The sequence below is a fragment of the Alternaria infectoria genome (assembly GCF_024043175.1).
Source record: "Alternaria infectoria strain BMP 0036 chromosome Unknown scaffold_38, whole genome shotgun sequence".
Classification (NCBI taxonomy): Eukaryota; Fungi; Ascomycota; class Dothideomycetes; order Pleosporales; family Pleosporaceae; genus Alternaria; species Alternaria infectoria.
Window position 1 is genome coordinate 86,238 of NW_026250727.1, and position 16,739 is coordinate 102,976.

At 53.8% G+C, this 16,739-nt stretch overlaps 5 protein-coding genes across 5 annotated transcripts; 3 read left to right on the forward strand and 2 right to left on the reverse strand.

Moving 5' to 3' along the window:
• Positions 1–1,060: 1,060 nt before the first annotated feature.
• Positions 1,061–1,981, forward strand: J4E92_010551 (uncharacterized protein; the record flags this gene model as incomplete). The annotated part of the gene is made up of 1 exon (XM_051501888.1): positions 1,061–1,981. One exon carries the CDS (start codon positions 1,061–1,063, stop codon positions 1,979–1,981), a length of 921 nt encoding a protein of 306 aa, XP_051347885.1.
• A 1,042-nt stretch (positions 1,982–3,023) lies between these two features.
• Positions 3,024–4,376, forward strand: J4E92_010552 (uncharacterized protein; the record flags this gene model as incomplete). Its single annotated transcript, XM_051501889.1, has 1 exon — positions 3,024–4,376. One exon carries the CDS (start codon positions 3,024–3,026, stop codon positions 4,374–4,376), a length of 1,353 nt encoding a protein of 450 aa, XP_051347886.1.
• Positions 4,377–8,653: 4,277 nt separating this feature from the next.
• On the reverse strand, positions 8,654–10,903 carry J4E92_010553 (uncharacterized protein; the record flags this gene model as incomplete). Its single annotated transcript, XM_051501890.1, has 1 exon — positions 8,654–10,903. One exon carries the CDS (start codon positions 10,901–10,903, stop codon positions 8,654–8,656), a length of 2,250 nt encoding a protein of 749 aa, XP_051347887.1.
• A 1,216-nt stretch (positions 10,904–12,119) lies between these two features.
• J4E92_010554 (uncharacterized protein) lies at positions 12,120–12,579 on the reverse strand (the record flags this gene model as incomplete). The annotated part of the gene is made up of 2 exons (XM_051501891.1): positions 12,120–12,144; positions 12,215–12,579. The coding sequence occupies 2 exons, from the start codon at positions 12,577–12,579 to the stop codon at positions 12,120–12,122; spliced, it is 390 nt and encodes a 129-aa protein (XP_051347888.1).
• A 2,054-nt stretch (positions 12,580–14,633) lies between these two features.
• Positions 14,634–15,899, forward strand: J4E92_010555 (uncharacterized protein; the record flags this gene model as incomplete). The annotated part of the gene is made up of 2 exons (XM_051501892.1): positions 14,634–15,071; positions 15,519–15,899. The coding sequence occupies 2 exons, from the start codon at positions 14,634–14,636 to the stop codon at positions 15,897–15,899; spliced, it is 819 nt and encodes a 272-aa protein (XP_051347889.1).
• Positions 15,900–16,739: the final 840 nt, after the last annotated feature.

The following is a 16,739-nucleotide window of genomic DNA, read 5'->3' on the forward strand; positions in this document are numbered from 1 at the left end:
GGTGCGTGTGAAGGACTAGACACAGTATTTGCTTGGTGTTCTGCTTTGTTCTGCGCTTATGAAGAACTGGCAAGGTATCCAGGGGCTTCGCTTGCGACTCTTCTTTAAGTTTGATGATACTTGATTAGCTTGACTGTCCCACAATAGCGGATAAGACAGGATAGGAGAGCTATTGAGAGAAGCGTTTACATGTACATGCACGCCCTTCGACGGAGTGAGTCAACTCCACCACAGCAGTGCATGAGTCACGATAGCTATTTTAATGCAAAAATACCTCCACACGATACTAGTTTTGGTATGAATTGTGTAAAAACCTTTCTTAAAGGGCGTGTATATATAAATTGATCAGTAATCCAAAGGCAGCATGGTATGCATTATCCGAGTCTGGCGGACTCTATCGACTCCGTTGCACCCTTTCGTGTCAGCCTTGCGGACGCACACATGGCCATGGCAGTCTGCCATCGATGGAGGGAACGCGCAGTATCGGAAACTCTATCATGCACTGCTATGGCGAATAGCTCGAGCTGACATGTGAAACAGACGCAGGTAAGGCACCAGACGATCTCAGGGCAGCGATAGTGGCAGCCCGATGTGTAGCGCGCCACATGATTGGTCGTCGGACGCCATATGCCGTGTAGTCCGTGCGGTCCGGGCAAGGGTTCAAGCTAGTGACATCACTTTCTCAACATCAGTGGGGGACGGCCTCGAGACGTCACTCGCCCGCGCGCCTCGACTGCGCGCGATCTCCAGCTGTTCTGCCGCTATTAGTATAGAGCCAGTCTTAGGACCCTGAGCGCTTGAAACTGCGGGTCCCAAAACAACGTGTTGCATGCTACCGTAGAGTTTGTCGGTGTGCCCTCTTTATAGGGCGCATCGCGCCTTCCCAAAGCAGGGTTTGCCTGAATTGCGCCAATTCAAGACGACGACTGCCACGCAATTTCCCTCATCACTGCCACCAAGCGCGCCATTATAGTCCTCTCTTCCCGCATCAACAGCACCATCACCACCACACCCACCTCACCACATGCGCAACTAAACAGCGACCCCATCCATCCCCGCCATGACCAGCGTACTAAAAGGCGGCTTCGGCTCGCCAAACGGTGCGCCATTAATCGCGACCAACTCAGGCACCGAGTTCGTCAACACCGTGTGCCCACTCAAGAGCGCCCTCGATGGCTACGACAACACGCTCCCCTGCAGCAAGCAGAAGATCCACGTGCCGCAGAACTTCTGCGACGCCATGGCCATCCGCGAGGAAGTCTACGGCGAGCAGGGCGTGCCCCTCGAAGCCGAGTTCGACGAAGACGATGCCCGCAGCTGGCACTGGGTCGCTTATGCTTCCGTCGCCACACACTCAACCCACCCTCCCAAGACACTGCGCCGCTCCGACTCTGGCAACACTCCAGCTGATGACGCCCGCCGCGCCTCAGCCACCGCCACCCGCGTCCCCGTCGCGACGATTCGCCTGATACCCCCGCCCCACGGCCCAAACAAGTACGTCGAGGACGACAAGACGGACAAGCATGCCGATGCAGACCCACCCGGTGAGGAGCAGGAGAGTAAGCACCCGCCTGAGCCATACATCAAGCTCGGCAGGCTGGCAGTCCTAGCGCCCTACCGCAGTCTCGGCCTCGCGAAGCTGCTCATCAACGCCGCCCTCGACTACGCGGGGTCAAATCCTGATCTCATCTACCGGCCTCCATCCCCCACCGCGCTGGAGATGGCGCAGATACTCGGCAACAACAAGGAGCGGGAGATTACCTGGCAGGGCTTGGTCATGATCCATGCCCAAGCCAACCTGCAGAGCATGTGGGAGAAACACGGTTTCCACGAGGAGTTGAAGAATGATGATGGCGACGTTGAGATACCAGCAGAACCCCACTGGATCGAAGAGGGTATTGAGCATGTTGGCATGTGGAAGAGGTTGCCGATTGAGAAGAGGAAGAGGTTGTCGCTTTCCTCCCTGGAGTCGGGGTCTTGAAAAGTTTTGGTTTTGTCTTTGTTTTACTTACACGAGTTTGATAGGTTCTGGCTCGGAGATGTGCCGAGGATCTACGTCAGGCCATGATCTTCGCGTCTGAAATCCCTTCTCCATCATTCGATGAGGGGATCTCCAGGTCATGATGTTCACGCTCATTTTACGTACGGAGGATTCAACATTGCTTATACCCCACACTGCACGATTACGACGATACGGCCGCATTTCAACATTATCTGTTTTTGCGAGTAGAACAGAGGATGAAGAGGGAAGGAAAGGCAAGACATAGAGGCGTCATGGTACACGGCTATAGACTAGTAACGATCCTTCCACTTCTCGCATCTCATCCACGTATTCCTTTCCAAGAGTCCCGCGCCGTTTTCCCTTGTCTTTCCATTCGATTTCTGTCTTTTAGCGTACATTTACGTCTTGGTATTCCTTCACTAGCCCGAAATTGGAGAAGCGAACTCGGGTCCTACGCAGTGCCTGTTGGTATACATGTCGGCAACTTTTTGCCGTGCGGGTACTACTCGGCTGATGATCAAGACGACCATGTAGGATACAGACAAATGACCATAGGAGTGAGAATTAGGCTTCCCGTCCCCCACCAGTGCGACCATGCACCGACCACACACCGGCCTCGTCACATTCACGGAACGTGGGCACAGTAGTACAAACGACGCACTAATATACTTCCCGCTGTCAGAAACATTTCACTAAATGTTTCCACTAGATCAAGTCGCAACTCGGTACGTAGTGGTGGAGGTGTCTTCCCTCTGCTTTTGTGCGTCTGTCATTCTGTCCGCTCATCCTATACTGCCGGCCTTATTATATTCAGGAACGTTGGCACAGTTGTACGAACGACACACTAAAGTTCTTCCGCTCTTGAAACCTTTCACTCGAAGATTCCACTAGATCACATCGCAAACAGAGCGATCCGCTACTTTGCATCCCTCCCGTTCCCTCCCGTTTCCACCACGTCACAACGGAAACCCGCTGCTGCTCCACTGCTTCACCAACATTGCTTCGCACCACACTCGCTTCAATGTCCTCAGACACCCCCACCAAACCCGCCTTCAAAGCTCGTCTCCTCAAGCTCCTCCGCCTTTCCACTCGACCCGTCGTCATGCTTCCGTTCCTGGGTACCATCGGCCTCATCCTCGTCATCACACTGACTGTGCTCCTACCGCAAAATGTCCACTCCATCGAAATCCCCGGCGCAGACAACAACCACAATTACCTCGTCGCCGTCTCCCACTTCCCCTTGACAGATTCCACAAAGAAGGATCCTTACCGCCAGGATCAAGACCGCAGGATCATGGTTAGCTTGTACATGCCTGTACCCAGGAAACAGTGTTCTGCGCTGGGTCAGCAGGAGTACATGCCCCCGCAAACCGCGAAGATAGCAAACGAGCAGTTCATCGAAGGCAACGAGCGTGACGCAGGTGTCTTCGAAACAATGACATACTCGTCTTGCGTTGGTAGTAGTAGCGGCGGCGGCGGCGACGTCAGCAAAGTCCCCGTCGTAGTCCTAGAACCACACGTCGACACAAGCAGGTTGATGTACTCGACAATGGCGCGCTACATCGCCGCCAACGGTGCTGCGGTGATCGTCATCGACCACCCGGGCGACGCGTCAATCGTCCAATTCACATCCTCGCGAACCCGGGATTTGGAAGTTGTGTATAACAGCGGGACGGTGCCTTTATCCAACCTCTCACCCCTGACGCAGTATAACCAAACCGTCGAAACCGCAGTTTCAACACGTATATCCGACATCGCATTTACCCTCAGCCAAATAAACAGCACCTCCTTACTCACCCGGCAATTCCCCTCCCTCCACTTCACGGGCAGTCTAAACACCGCCTCCTACGGTATCATCGGCCACGGCCTCGGCGGCACAGTCGCAACCAGCCTCAGCCTCTTCCCCACCCTCCTCTCCCCAACCCTCCTCAACACTTCAAACCCCCCCACAGCAAGCTTCTCAATTTCCCTCTCCGGCACACCGCCCCCTCTCAACTCCTCCACGCGCAACACCCCCCTCTTCTTCTTCGGCCGCACAGACTTCCGCCGCGAACACGACATCAACTGGCCTGCCACATGGTCGCACCTCACGGGCCCAGCTACGGAGTTTGATCTCGACGACTCTGCTATTTTCGATGCGAGCGACCTCCCTCTCATTGTTGAGTTGGCGAGGGAGGAGGGTGGGAAAGAGGGGTTGGTGGGAAGGGGGTTGAGTGGGAATAGGCCGGCGGAGGGGGCGAGGGCGGTGATTTGCTTTGCGGAGAATATTGTTAAGGAGATGGTGGGGTTGGAGGGGCAGGGGAGGAATGTTGGGGATTGTATTAGGATGTTTGGGGGGGTTAGGCCGTATCCGGGGTATGGGAAGGGGAGATAATGAGGTCGTTAAGAGCGGATAAGCCTCTAGAACACTGTTGCATCTATTAAGCGCTCGAGATTTCGTATTCATGCTCTTAACACATAGTGAGCAGAGATGTTAACAACCAAGCCAGATCAAGCTTAACAACCAAGCCAGATCAAGCTTATCAATCAAGCCAACATTTCCAATTCATTAAGTCAATTTACACCATTTTTAACAATCTTTTACTCTTTCGAGTTAAATTATTGCTTATCTAGGAATATATCCTACTGAGTTGCTCTACTCTTTCTGAAATACGCTATTAAGCCAATCCAAGCTCGCTTCCTTGACTTAATAAATTTGACTGTTAGCAAGTCTAATATTAAGCGCACATGGATTCGTGAAACGGAAATACAAACTACGTTTTGGAGTGTATTAATTGTCTCATTCGCCGATAAGAATACGCGTAGCCCTCGTAACTTGTCGTATGCCTCTGAGCGTCGACAATTTTTACAGTTTTGTCTTTGGGAGACGTTCCTTGAATATCCCATGCTTGGCATAATGATTAGCTACTACGCCGTGAGCAATCGATTCGATTAGAAAGGCTTCCAATGCATCTCGATCGGCCATCATGTAGTCCGCGAGCAATGAGAACGACTCTGATCCACCATGGAATTTCAGACACAAACTCCATACTTCAAACGAACCCACCACGACAACTTGGAGTATAGCGTCATTTTGATCATTCGTACAGCTCCCAATATCGAATCCCTCAAGGAATGCCCTCAACCCGATGGATATGGCCCACGGCGAAAGTAGAATTAGTTCCCTTTGAATCGATGGGGGCTGCTCGAGGAGATAGTTCTGAGCAATGCATTCAAAAACTTCGAACAATCTTTTGTCCATTCTGAAGGCATCTGCGATCCATGAGGGAGGATATGTGTCTAGCAATGGGTCCGACAAGGGGAAGCGACTAGGGTCCACCAAGGGGAAGCGACTGGCTTGCTCTGGAAATTCCGGGGAAGACGTAGGATCAGTCACTCCTGGGGTCGCCGGCCTATGAAAACATCGAACTTTGTGCCACCACATCATTGTTTGTCCAAAATTCCCCTTTGCAACAGATATATAATCTGCAGGTAGAAACTTGGATGCCTGTGAAGAGATAATCAACCGCGATTTTGACAACCGCAATTTTAAAAGTGCCTTTTGGGCCTGGTCCTGCGAATTGCGCCTCCCTGGAATTGCGGGTAGTAGTATGTGGTATAAATGAGACATGTGGTTTACGAGAGAGCTTAAGAGATGTTGCTTAGCAGGAATGTCTACTGTTGGAGTGTTTACCATAGTAGAGAGTCCTTCGTACAGAACGTTCAAGTGGATCATTGCCACCTGCCAATCTTTGGAAGCAATTAAGCAATCGAGAACTCTGAGAACGTCCCTTTGCAACCAACCAAGCCCTTTTTCCATGAGGTGTATCGAAAATGAGAGCTTTGGCCAGAAGAAGCAGATTGCATCTTTCCATCTAACCGCGCTGAGCAAATAACTGAAGCGTATCGAGGAACTGAAATCCGGCGAGCCTATCTGTCTCGTGTGTAGGGGCTCGAGAATGTCAAGGAATCCGCGAAGATTGCCCACAAGATTCGTGATGAAGCACTCAAAGTCACATTCCACAGGCAATGGCCGAGAGAAACCGGATCGCACTCCGGTAGAGATCTCAATGTCAAATAAAATGTCCGTTGAGATCTCAGTGTCAAATAAAATGTCCGTTGGTACATCGGCGAAGATCGACATCTCCGAGAATTTCGTTCGGACGTTGCACGTAAACTTTGGAAGTCTTGTACGATCCGAATACGTCTTCAAGATATCCTGACATCGAAGGCAAATGTCTCCCGTCATAATCGTGCACTTCGAACATGGTCAGCAAGATACAGAAGATTCAATTGGAAAGACAGTTAAATACCTTTCGTTTGCTGGTGCGACATCCAAAACATGACGATGGCGCCTTCTCCGTGACCCGACGACGCTTCGGTTGAGACGCACTGTGCTGACGATCGGCTTTTGGATCTGTGTAAAAATAGATGTTTTCGAGGGCGCAGCCAGATTGTGTTCCGCTATTGCTAGCGCTAGATGAAACGCCGAATTTCCGTTTCGCAAGCCTTATATGTTCTCCGCCAGCTCCTGTGGGAAGTGGGTGGTTATTTGTGCCTGTCATATCGACATCGGCCGTGGCGGAATGATCCATTGTCGGAAATGATGGTAGCTCGGATGGAGTCATGGTAAGCGAATGACCGGCAGACGAATTGAAGCCTCCAATCCACAATGGACTCACACAAGAAGCTGTCATATCGTAACTTGAATTGACGGTCGGGTATGTTGTCAAATCACTGGCACTGACAGGAAATAATCCAACACCTTGCATCGGGTGGGCTGACTGTGTATAGCGAGGCTGGAAAAGAGGATGGTTTCCCTGCTCATACTTGCTCAAAGGGGTGGCAATCGTGTCGTGATTTGATAGTGCAAATGCCATCGGATCAACAGCAGATTGCTGACCGTATGTTGCATGACCGAAGGCATTATGGTAGAGATTTTGGGCGTTAAGAACGGTATCATCCTGCCTGCCGACGTTCTGGGTATGATCTTGGAAGGCATTTGGATATACTGTGCTCCAAACCACTTGCTCTCCAGAATGTGTACCTGGGCTTGACGCGTTTGTGTTGCTGCTTATCTGACGTAGATTCACGGGTACTGAGGGACGATCGGAAACTCCAGTGAAGCCCGAAGCTCTCTCACCGATAGCAGAGTCTGCGTAGCTAACAGTCGTTCCTTCGGTGTTAGAAGTCACAGGGAATGCCTGTGCCTTCTCTAAGATTTCGTAACGTGCTGCGGTATACCGCCATTCTGCCTCAGCAAGCTCTTGTTGTACTTCCACAGGTAGGCCTGCTTCCTGCACTGGGATGTAGTCCGTAAAGTTTGGAGGTTGCTGGTCGGACTGGAACGGTGCCAAGAACGTTGGCTGAGGGGTGTAGTATTGGTTGATGCGCGTCGAAGAATCGCCTAACGTCTGGCAACCGCCTGGCAGCGAGGAGGAATATGGCGCTACTCCGCAGGCAGCTGCTTCGAACGAGGAGTTTGTTGGCAGATGGCCTTGTCCATGTGTAGCTTCGTCTCGTTGGCGCTCTATTGCGAAATCGCGGGGATCCATGAGGTCGGCTTGCAAGCCTGACGATCCCGATGCGAGTGGAGTCTGGACTCGTTCGAGAACGGCAACGAGGAAGGCAAGGGCGCAGCAGCAAATGACAGTGTATCGTGCTGCTAGAGAGGTGCGCAACTGTACGGAAGTCCTCAAATGATTGAAGTGGTGGGCTGGAATGCGACATGCTGATAGAACGCCGAAGCGTCGTTTTATAAACTGACAAGGTGAGAACCAGGCCTGTTGAGAAACAGGCAGACATCAAGGGCCAAGGCTGAGTGACAGAGGCTGAAGGACGTCGGTAACAGCTTCCGCATCCCAAAGCAGACTAGACGATGCCATCCTCTACGCTCAGGCCATGCTTCCGCAACCTGAACAGTATTAGCGTTGTTTCGGACACTGACTAGCGCCAAATCGTTACCAGCACTCTGCAGTTCCGCAACACGAAAGAGACTAGCACCATAAAGACGCGACGATGCTCACCCTTCCGCAACCACATACAGATGTGCAAAGGAATTGAGCCCCTAAACCTCGCGATGTCGCCGCGCACAGCCTTCATGCCTTCTTCCCAGGCAAACATGTTCATACCAAGGTAGATAAGAACACAGAAGCCCGCAATGTAGTAAAGGACAGAACGACCCCCAAAGGATCACAACCTATCGTTTCCGCCCCCACACCCCCTTACCACGCCGCACGGGAACAGCAGCCAACATCCTAGCTATGTGGACGAGATCAGACGTCTTGGCACTCCTTCAACTTCTCGCTATGATTGTCTTTGCGACTGTTCATGCTGTGTGGTGTTTGACCATTCATCGAGGTGCGCGTCTTCATCTTGCGCAAGATGTTATGCTGACAGTGCTCAAGTTACTATACGACGTCACGAGCGTGACAGTGTCAAAGGCCAGAAACAGCCACAATCACAGCCACTACCGCAGCCACGCAAATGATTCTTCTCCTTTGGCATTGCAGCATCCATGCGTTCCGCAAGCGACATTGAACGAGAGATTGATACTGGTAGCTCGGCTCCATGTACGGGACGGATTGGAAAGGGAACGAGGGGAGCTACATTATCATTATACCCAACAGCTAAAAGAAAAACATGTTCACATATCCTCCATCCCCAATTCGCCTACAGCCTCGCCGACTCCCTAACCTCCAACCCCCCCGCAATCCCGCGACTAATATAATCACTAATCGCCATATTCGTAACCATAGGATTAACCCCACTCGCACTAGGAAACACACTCGCATCCGCCACGTACAAGCCCTCCGTCCCCCAAACCCTCCCCTTTGGATCAACAACACCATCCCTCTCTTTCGCACTCATCCGACAAGTCCCCATCTGATGCGCAGAAACATACACACTCTCCGGGGACGGCAGCCCCCTTTGGCGAATCTCATCCAGCCAAGCCACAAACGCAGGGTCGTTGATGCCGTCGCCGGATGAGGTTGAGGTTGAGGGATCGCGGATGAACGGCCGCATGTTGGGTATAACCGTAAAAATCTCGTTCGCACCCTCCACATACTGTATCTTCGCGAGCGCAATAACACCCTCAAGCACATGTCTCTTATCGTAATTACTCGTCTGATACGAGAACCTGCACCGCCCATCCACCGGATCCGGATACACACGCCCTGTATCCCTATCTCTTGCAATGGAAATGTACCCAACCATATGTTTCAACTTCGCAGCATCAATCTTATACTGCATCGCGGACTTCCAGTCCACCCACATCAGACACGCCGATGGAACCATGTTCGTGGCTTCGAGCTTGACGCCGTGGCCGGCGTTGTCCATGTTTTCGAATTCCGAGACGACGGACGTAAGGATGCCGCCTTCCCACGGTTTTATCTCTTCGGCGTGGTAGGCGCCGAGGAAGGTGACGGGGTGCAGGTAGAGGTTTCGTCCGATTTGAGGGTTTTTGAGACCGGAGCGCAGCAGGAGGAGCGGGGATTGCATGGTCCCGCCGGAGACGACGACGCGTTTGGCTTTTATTAGGACGCGGCGGGTGGTTAGGGGCGTGCTGGAGACGCCGCCTTGGGCGTCGCGCGAGGTCCAGGTGCCGAGCACGCCGGTTGCGACGCGCTTGCCGCTTTTGTTGGAGAAGATGACTTTCTCCGCGTGGAAGCCTTCGATGAATTTGGCTCCTGCGCGGGCGGCGTCCGGGAGGAAAGATACGACTGGGCCTTGCTTTTCGCAAGAACCGCAGCCGAAGTTGCAGTAGCCGCAGTAGTGTTGCTGGCCGCCGGTGTTCTGAGGCACAGGCGCAGCGTTCCAGCCGAGTTTGCGGGCGCCTTCGAGCAGGATCTCGTTGTTGCGGTTTTGCTTGATGTTTTTGTCTGAGACGCCCATTCGGTCGCAGACGCGATCGAGCGATTCTTGGAACTGGGCGGAGGTGAAGAAGGGGAGGCCGCGGGCTGCCCATTCGCGGCGGACGTAGCCTTGGGTTTGGAGGGAGGCAGACCAGTTTACTGTTCCTCCGCCGCCGAGGGACTGGCCTGCTACTACGCTCACTGAACTGTCATCGGATGTTAGGAAGGATCCGCTCATGAAGAGGTGGTGCCATCCATCCAGTTCGGCCATGGGGAAGTGGTCTGGAGTCCAGTGGTATGCCTTTTCTACAATCAACACACGATGTCCGGCTTCAGCGAGGTTCTTCGCCGTCACGCCAGCACCACATCCACTACCCACAACCACCACATCTGTTTCAATAATCTCAGGCTCGTCACCTGGAGGTATCTGAATGAACTCATAGTCGAAGCCCTTCCCAGGTCTCATACCAACAGGCACGCGTGGGGCGCCTATTACACGTCTCAGCGAAGGCGACGTCTTGATCCAAGCCTGCTTAGTGATAATCACCAACGAGCGGCGCAGTTGGCGAAGCGGTCCCAACCGCGCGGTAGCCCAGCCCTGGATAATCGATTCCCTTACATGGGCGGGTTGCTCGCTGATTGGCGTGAGATAACCCGTCAAAGCCAGTGACCCCGCCCGAGTGTTGAGGACATTCAACACCATGCACAGGTCCTTTCTCTGGTTCTGCGGCATGTACATGGCGAAGACGCGCTGCAGCTCCGCTCGGAACGCCGGATCCTGACTCGCATAGTCGTCGAGATACTCCTTCACCGCCGTCTCCGCATCAGGGTCGTTTCCGGGCGCTAAAGCCCTCAGCTTGCTGACCGCAGTCGAGTAGTCGGTGTCGGTTGCGGCGAGTTCAGTCTGCGTCTTCGCCGTGGATATGGGCTTGATTGCTGGGATGACCGCATCCGTGATAGCAAGTAGCGTCTTCCATTGTTGAGGCGTGAGCGGATCCTCAGCTGGGAGCGGAGGCAGCGGAGTAGCTTTCGGTGAAACGGGCTTAGAAGGGAGTGTTGTTGACATTTTGCCACGTATGGTTTGGTGTTCAGGGATAGCCTGGATGTCGCGCGTGGACCATCAAAGGGTCTTGAAGGTGGAGCTGTCGGGCATGCTAAGGACGCAGGCGTCGTTTTGTTTAGTTTCCAACCGTGTCCACTGCGAGAGATGAAGCACCTTCCCCCGCGCCACATGCCGTGCCATTGTTGACGTCTGCTAGCCCGTGGCGGTTCGTGCCTCGGTTCAGAAAACAAAGTTCATCGACGTGTCCCGGCGAAGGGTTGCCAAGGCTGCCGTTGCTCGTGGATGTCGGAAGGACAGATTCGCCGGAGCCGCCATTGGACGTCTTTCAAGGGCTATAAGGACGTCAGGATAGGCTAAATCCTGTGATGTCTTGCATTGATCTGCCCGGCAGATCTCAGTCGTAGTCATGTTAGCCTTCGATGCGTGTGGGCCGTTGCGCAACTCAGCGTTATAGACTGCGGATCTCTCATCAATGCATTGGAAGAGCGTGCCCATGTGATCCGAAGTTCTGGCGGTATCGTGAGGTTGCAGTGGCCGGCGGCGCAGTGTTAGTGAGGCGAATCCCCGACGATGGTGGGTGGGTCGGCTCGGTCTTTGAACCAGGATGAGACGGGCGCTTCTTCATCTCGGCGAATCTGGCCGGTGTCTCCAAGACTCCAACGGAGGGAGTCGCTTATCTCTGGATCTAGCAGGAGTACTCCAACTACGCTTTCGCGCCTTGTGCAATTGGACTGCCTATGTTTGCTCAAGTCACAACATAAGGCTCGTAACTCAAGACATTGGCCGGCCAAACTTGCATCTCTTACGCGTACTCCCCCTGCGCATGGTGTAGTCAAAAGAAACTACCGACACCCGTGCAATCTTAGAAGCTCGAGCGAACTTCGTGCGAGGCAAATCCCACCAAGGATGATTGCGCAACGTCCCCACGAATCCAATAATCCGGTTGAATCCATCCGGCAGGGTCTGGTCGGTGCGCCTCAGGAACATGCAGGGGACCGACTAGGAAGCCGTCTGCTTCTAGGCGAGATGAGGTTTCCACAAGGTCGCTGTCTTTCAAGACACTTGTTCAATGCTCTTTGGGGGTGATTTCGATGGGAGCATTTGCATTCGAGTCTCGATGTCGGTCCCAATAGTTCTTTTTTGGAAAGCAAGCGGCCGTTGGTGTAAGGTATTGAAGGCTCGCTAGTCAAGGCGCGTTCGTCGGTGCTACCTAGATAAACTAAGATCTTGACTTCAGCTTGAAGCTGTGATTAGCTTAGCAGCTACAGAATTAGGTGCTCGGACTTCATGACTTCGCATTGAACAATCCCCTACATGATCCTCTCCAAAAAAGCGGGATTCTTCACTATGTGTTTATACTGCTCGTCCATCTCGCTCTGCGACAACTGCCGACTAGGTGGATTTTCTTCTTTCCAACGCTGAATCTGCTCGTCAAGGCTCGCCAGCTGCTCATCCAGCTGAGCAATTTTAGCCGTGAGTTCGTTAATCTTATTCGTGCAGATGATCGTCTTATCCTCCTTCTCCATATCGAAGACATGCCTTGTCTCTTGATTGAGCTCAGAGAGCTCTTGTATTGTGGCCTTGAGGTCATCCTCGTACTTGCCCTTGAAGTACTTTGCTATACTCGCGTCCCCTTGCAAAGACAAAAGATACTGCCCAGACATGTCTGGGCAGGGCATGGCGAAGGTATTGCGATGCGAGATGGTGGGTGGTGGGTAGCTATGGGAAGTTAGAGATCGTGCTGTTGGTGGACATGGTAAGAAGAGGCTGGGTGGCTGTGACGTAGTGACCCAAACACTCCGACAATCACATGGAAGTCATCTTATCATCCTCACCGTCACTTTTACTTCGATGCAAAAGATGCCAAGACCGCAAGACTTCGAGACGACGAATAGTGATGCATAGCTGATGGAAAGATGCATTCGAATCCGTGACTTCATCTTGGACATCTGTAACTGTAAAAGTGACGAGGACTTACCATGCAATTGCACTCGTCATTACCAGGACTCTAATCAGAGTTCAGTCACCAGGAACTTTGTTTAGGCTGCTCGTGGTTCTCTCAGGAAAGTTGCGGATACGGTGGGGAGTCTTCGGATGTCAGCGTCGCAAGGTTTGGTACGATGTCAAAACCACAACCGGGGATCGCTGCAGCGCTTCACGATGCACGCACGGTCACAACACCAATACGAACAACGACGCTACGCCTACGCCCAAGTGGGTACGATTTCATTACGCGGTCCCACATTATTCAAGATCGTGAGGTCTGGTCGAATAGCCTCAATTCTCAGCAGCGCTTCACGATGCACGCATGGCACAATGGTCTCACCAATACGAACCTACAGACTTCACACACCCAAGTAAGTAGATTTCAATTGACGTCCACCACCACCCCTCCACCTCCCCCGCCCGCCATCCCAAGTCTGGCCGAATAGCCTCAATTCCACTTGGAGTGGAGCATAATATATTGGATAATTGCGTCGCGCGCGCCTTGCTCGCGTGGCTACAGAGTGGATGAGGTGCATTGAATTGAATACAGTAGTGTGGCCAAATGCCCCGCCAGTTGTTGCAAGCTGGCCGTACTTGAGCGGGATGGTAGGGTGTGTGGCGCCTCTCGCGGCATACTTGCCTGGTCGTTTAGCTGTGATGTCAAGGCATGTCTATCATGTCTATCAACGTCCATCACCGCCTCTTCTTGCGTTTGCGCAGGGTGTCGCAATCAAGATATGGGGTGAGTGCTATGTCATCACTGTACGGGCGCCCCAGGAAATGAGTTCACGCTTGACGCAGCAGTTCCGTCCTCGGAGAAGGTTGAGGCGTTGCTTTTCTTTTGCAGAGGGCGTGATTGGTTAGAGATAAGGGACGCCCAAACGGGCACAGTGGGGCCCAACGGCTGGCCGCCTCGAGGAGAGGCGCAACGGTCGTGGTGAAGGAATGAGGGTTGCGCTGGGGAAGGGGGAAATGGGGCGTTCGCGTAGGAGATAGAGCCTATTCTCAGCCTAGGACTCGTACTTGTCGAGTCTTTCCAAGCAGAGTGGGAGGGCAGCGTGAAGACAGCGAGCTCGATGCGACGGCCATGTTACAATTAGAATCTTCCAAATGGCCGGACGTAGCCCGATGATACCCTGTCGTTCGGTCGGTCGCCAAGGGTGCAGGCATCCCCCATCGGGCATGGCCGCCCATCCGTCAGTTCGCTGCTGGGAAGAGGTCGCTGGAGCAGCTGGCTGGCGACAACTTAATTCATCCTGTCCCCAGAGCCTCACCCCAGGTCTCCTCCGCACTCACGCGACACCGCTGTTTCTTATCTACACCTATATCCGCCTCACTCGACGCATATCACATATACGACGACTACCACGACCACGACTATATTCACTATCATGTCCTGCTAAACCACGGTCGACTGTTGGCCCCGGCGTCTGTTGTATCACCGCCCTCGTCTCTTATCGCCTGCACGTCAGCTACCAATTGACACGCACCCTCACCACCAACACGTCCCCAACCGTCCCCAAGGAGCCGCACGCGTCCTGCTGGCCTGTCAGCGTCGTCTGCACCCGTCGCACCACTGCAGAGCCACTGATAGCCTCCCGCTCCCAAAGCGCTGTATCATACACTCCAGCGCACCAATACCAGCGCAGCACTTCACCGCCTACGACTACGTATTATACGTCTCTCGCGACTTCTCGCCAACCTCAACCTCATTCCGTCATCGCCAACCTCAACTCCTCCCGTCACCATGGCCACGACCTTCTCAACGGCGACTGCGATCCCGCAACACGCACCCTACCAGCACCACGCCTACCGCAAGAGCACCCACTCGCAGTACTCGCCCACCCACTCCGGCGTCAACACGCCCGCCAACGTCTCGCCCACGTCGCCGCGCACCACACACCTGCCCCTCGCCCGCCACCAGGGCATCTACCAGCCGCGCACCGCCATCGGCATCCCCGCGGCGCTGCGCAAGACGGAGAAGCCCAGCAGCAAGTCGCCGCCCAAGGTCGACTCGGGCGTGTCGTCCCCGAACCAGGGCTGGTCGGCTGGCACGTACGGGTGGGTCGCCAACGAGGGCAGCGCGACGCCCGTCTCGCAGATTGGCAATGAAGACATGCAGAGCCTCTACAACGCCGAACCACTGTCGCCCGTCGCGGGGCCAATCACACGCAACCACTGGCAGGTATGTATTCGCGCCTTTCCTACTTGTCCGCTATGCCGCTGCTAGCCCGTCCGTGCTTCCCTGTCGCGTGCTCACCTGGGCTGCGAGGGGACCGTCTTACGTACATGGTCCGGTCCCACCGCCTAGCGTGCGCTGGTCTGGCCTCCCGCTGTCTGCAGAGCCGACATGCCGAGCCCTCCAATTCAGCTCAACAAGACGCCTGGGGGGGCAAACTCGGCGGCCAAGGTCGATCATGTTGTGCATGTCGCCTTGCCATGGCCTTCGGATAATTTCCATCGTCTGCCGGCTGTCGAGACATGCACACGTCGTCCCCCACGCTAGACCATTACCTACCCTTTTACCCGATGCAGGGCTGGAGTCCGGGCTGTTCGGGCTAGCGACACCTGTCCACTTGTCCACAATACAGAGTTGCCGTTGCGTCCAGAATCCCCACTAACTCATCCCTAGGCCGACGGTTCCACATCGGTGTGCTCGGCATCCAGCTGCCAGGAGCCCTTTGGCTTCTTCCAGCGGCGCCACCACTGCCGCAAGTGCGGCGGCATCTTCTGCTGGCAGCACTCGCGCAACAACGTGCGTCTCGACGAGCTCGCCCGCTTCCACCCTGAAGGCCACTGGCACCGTGCCTGTGATCGCTGCCACAGCTCCTTCCGCGAGTGGGAGCACCTCCGCTCCAGCCGCACCAACAGCGAGAGCTCCGACAGCAGCAATAGCAGCCCCGCTCCTGCAAAGTCCATTGAGACTCCTGCTCCGGCTAAGCGTCCTGAGAACACGCGCGTAGGCAGCCTCGCACAGAGCTTCCAGGGCACATGGAACTGGAGCACTTTCTAAACTTGGGCGTTTGCTTGTCATCGCCGCCTATAACTTCCTTCATATCTTCATGACACCTGGACGGACGGACGGACTTCCTGCTCCTGGCGTACTCTCTTTTGATGATATCCGGAGGGCCCAGTATTGTCTTTAACGGCACTGGTCCCATTCCACCTTTTCACTGCTTCGACGACACGAAGCCTTTCTGCATCTGCATCAACTAAACTGCATAATACCGGCGTCCTCTCTTTGCTTCTCCAACATGGCGTCTTGATCAAACGCGGGGGTGGTCTGTGTGTGTTTTGTCTCTTGTCCTTGCGATTCAGCGTTTTCCTTCGACAACTTTAGAGACTTCCTTTGTCTCTCTCTCTCTGTCTGGATCTCCCTTTGTGGAGATGACAAGATGTTACAGCGTTTTACGGCCGACGAAGATATCCAGAATAATGATTGTTGGACATGGTCTTTCTTTTCGATGGAACATCCAGCTCCAGATCATGGCGCTACGTGGTGATGTGCGACGGACGCACGTAATCATTTCAGGAAGCCGTGCGTCCGTCTCATATCACCGCGTACCGTGATGATCTGGAGGTCTTTTGGGCAGATGGATGGCTGATTGTTCATTCGGCTGGGTTGTTGTGTGTTTTATCATGTGGTATGGTATACGAGGAAGATGGTGTGGTGGTTGTAGGTTGTTGAGATGAGATGAAATTACATTGGTATATCCTGAATTCTTGAGTGTTGAGGTGTGTTGGTGATGTGCTGGATGTGTTGATATATGGGAGAAGATAAGGCGGGAGGGTTTTCCCCTCTACTCCCGTGCGTGCGTGTGTATCAGCGAGGTGGTGGGCATGCGCATGTATA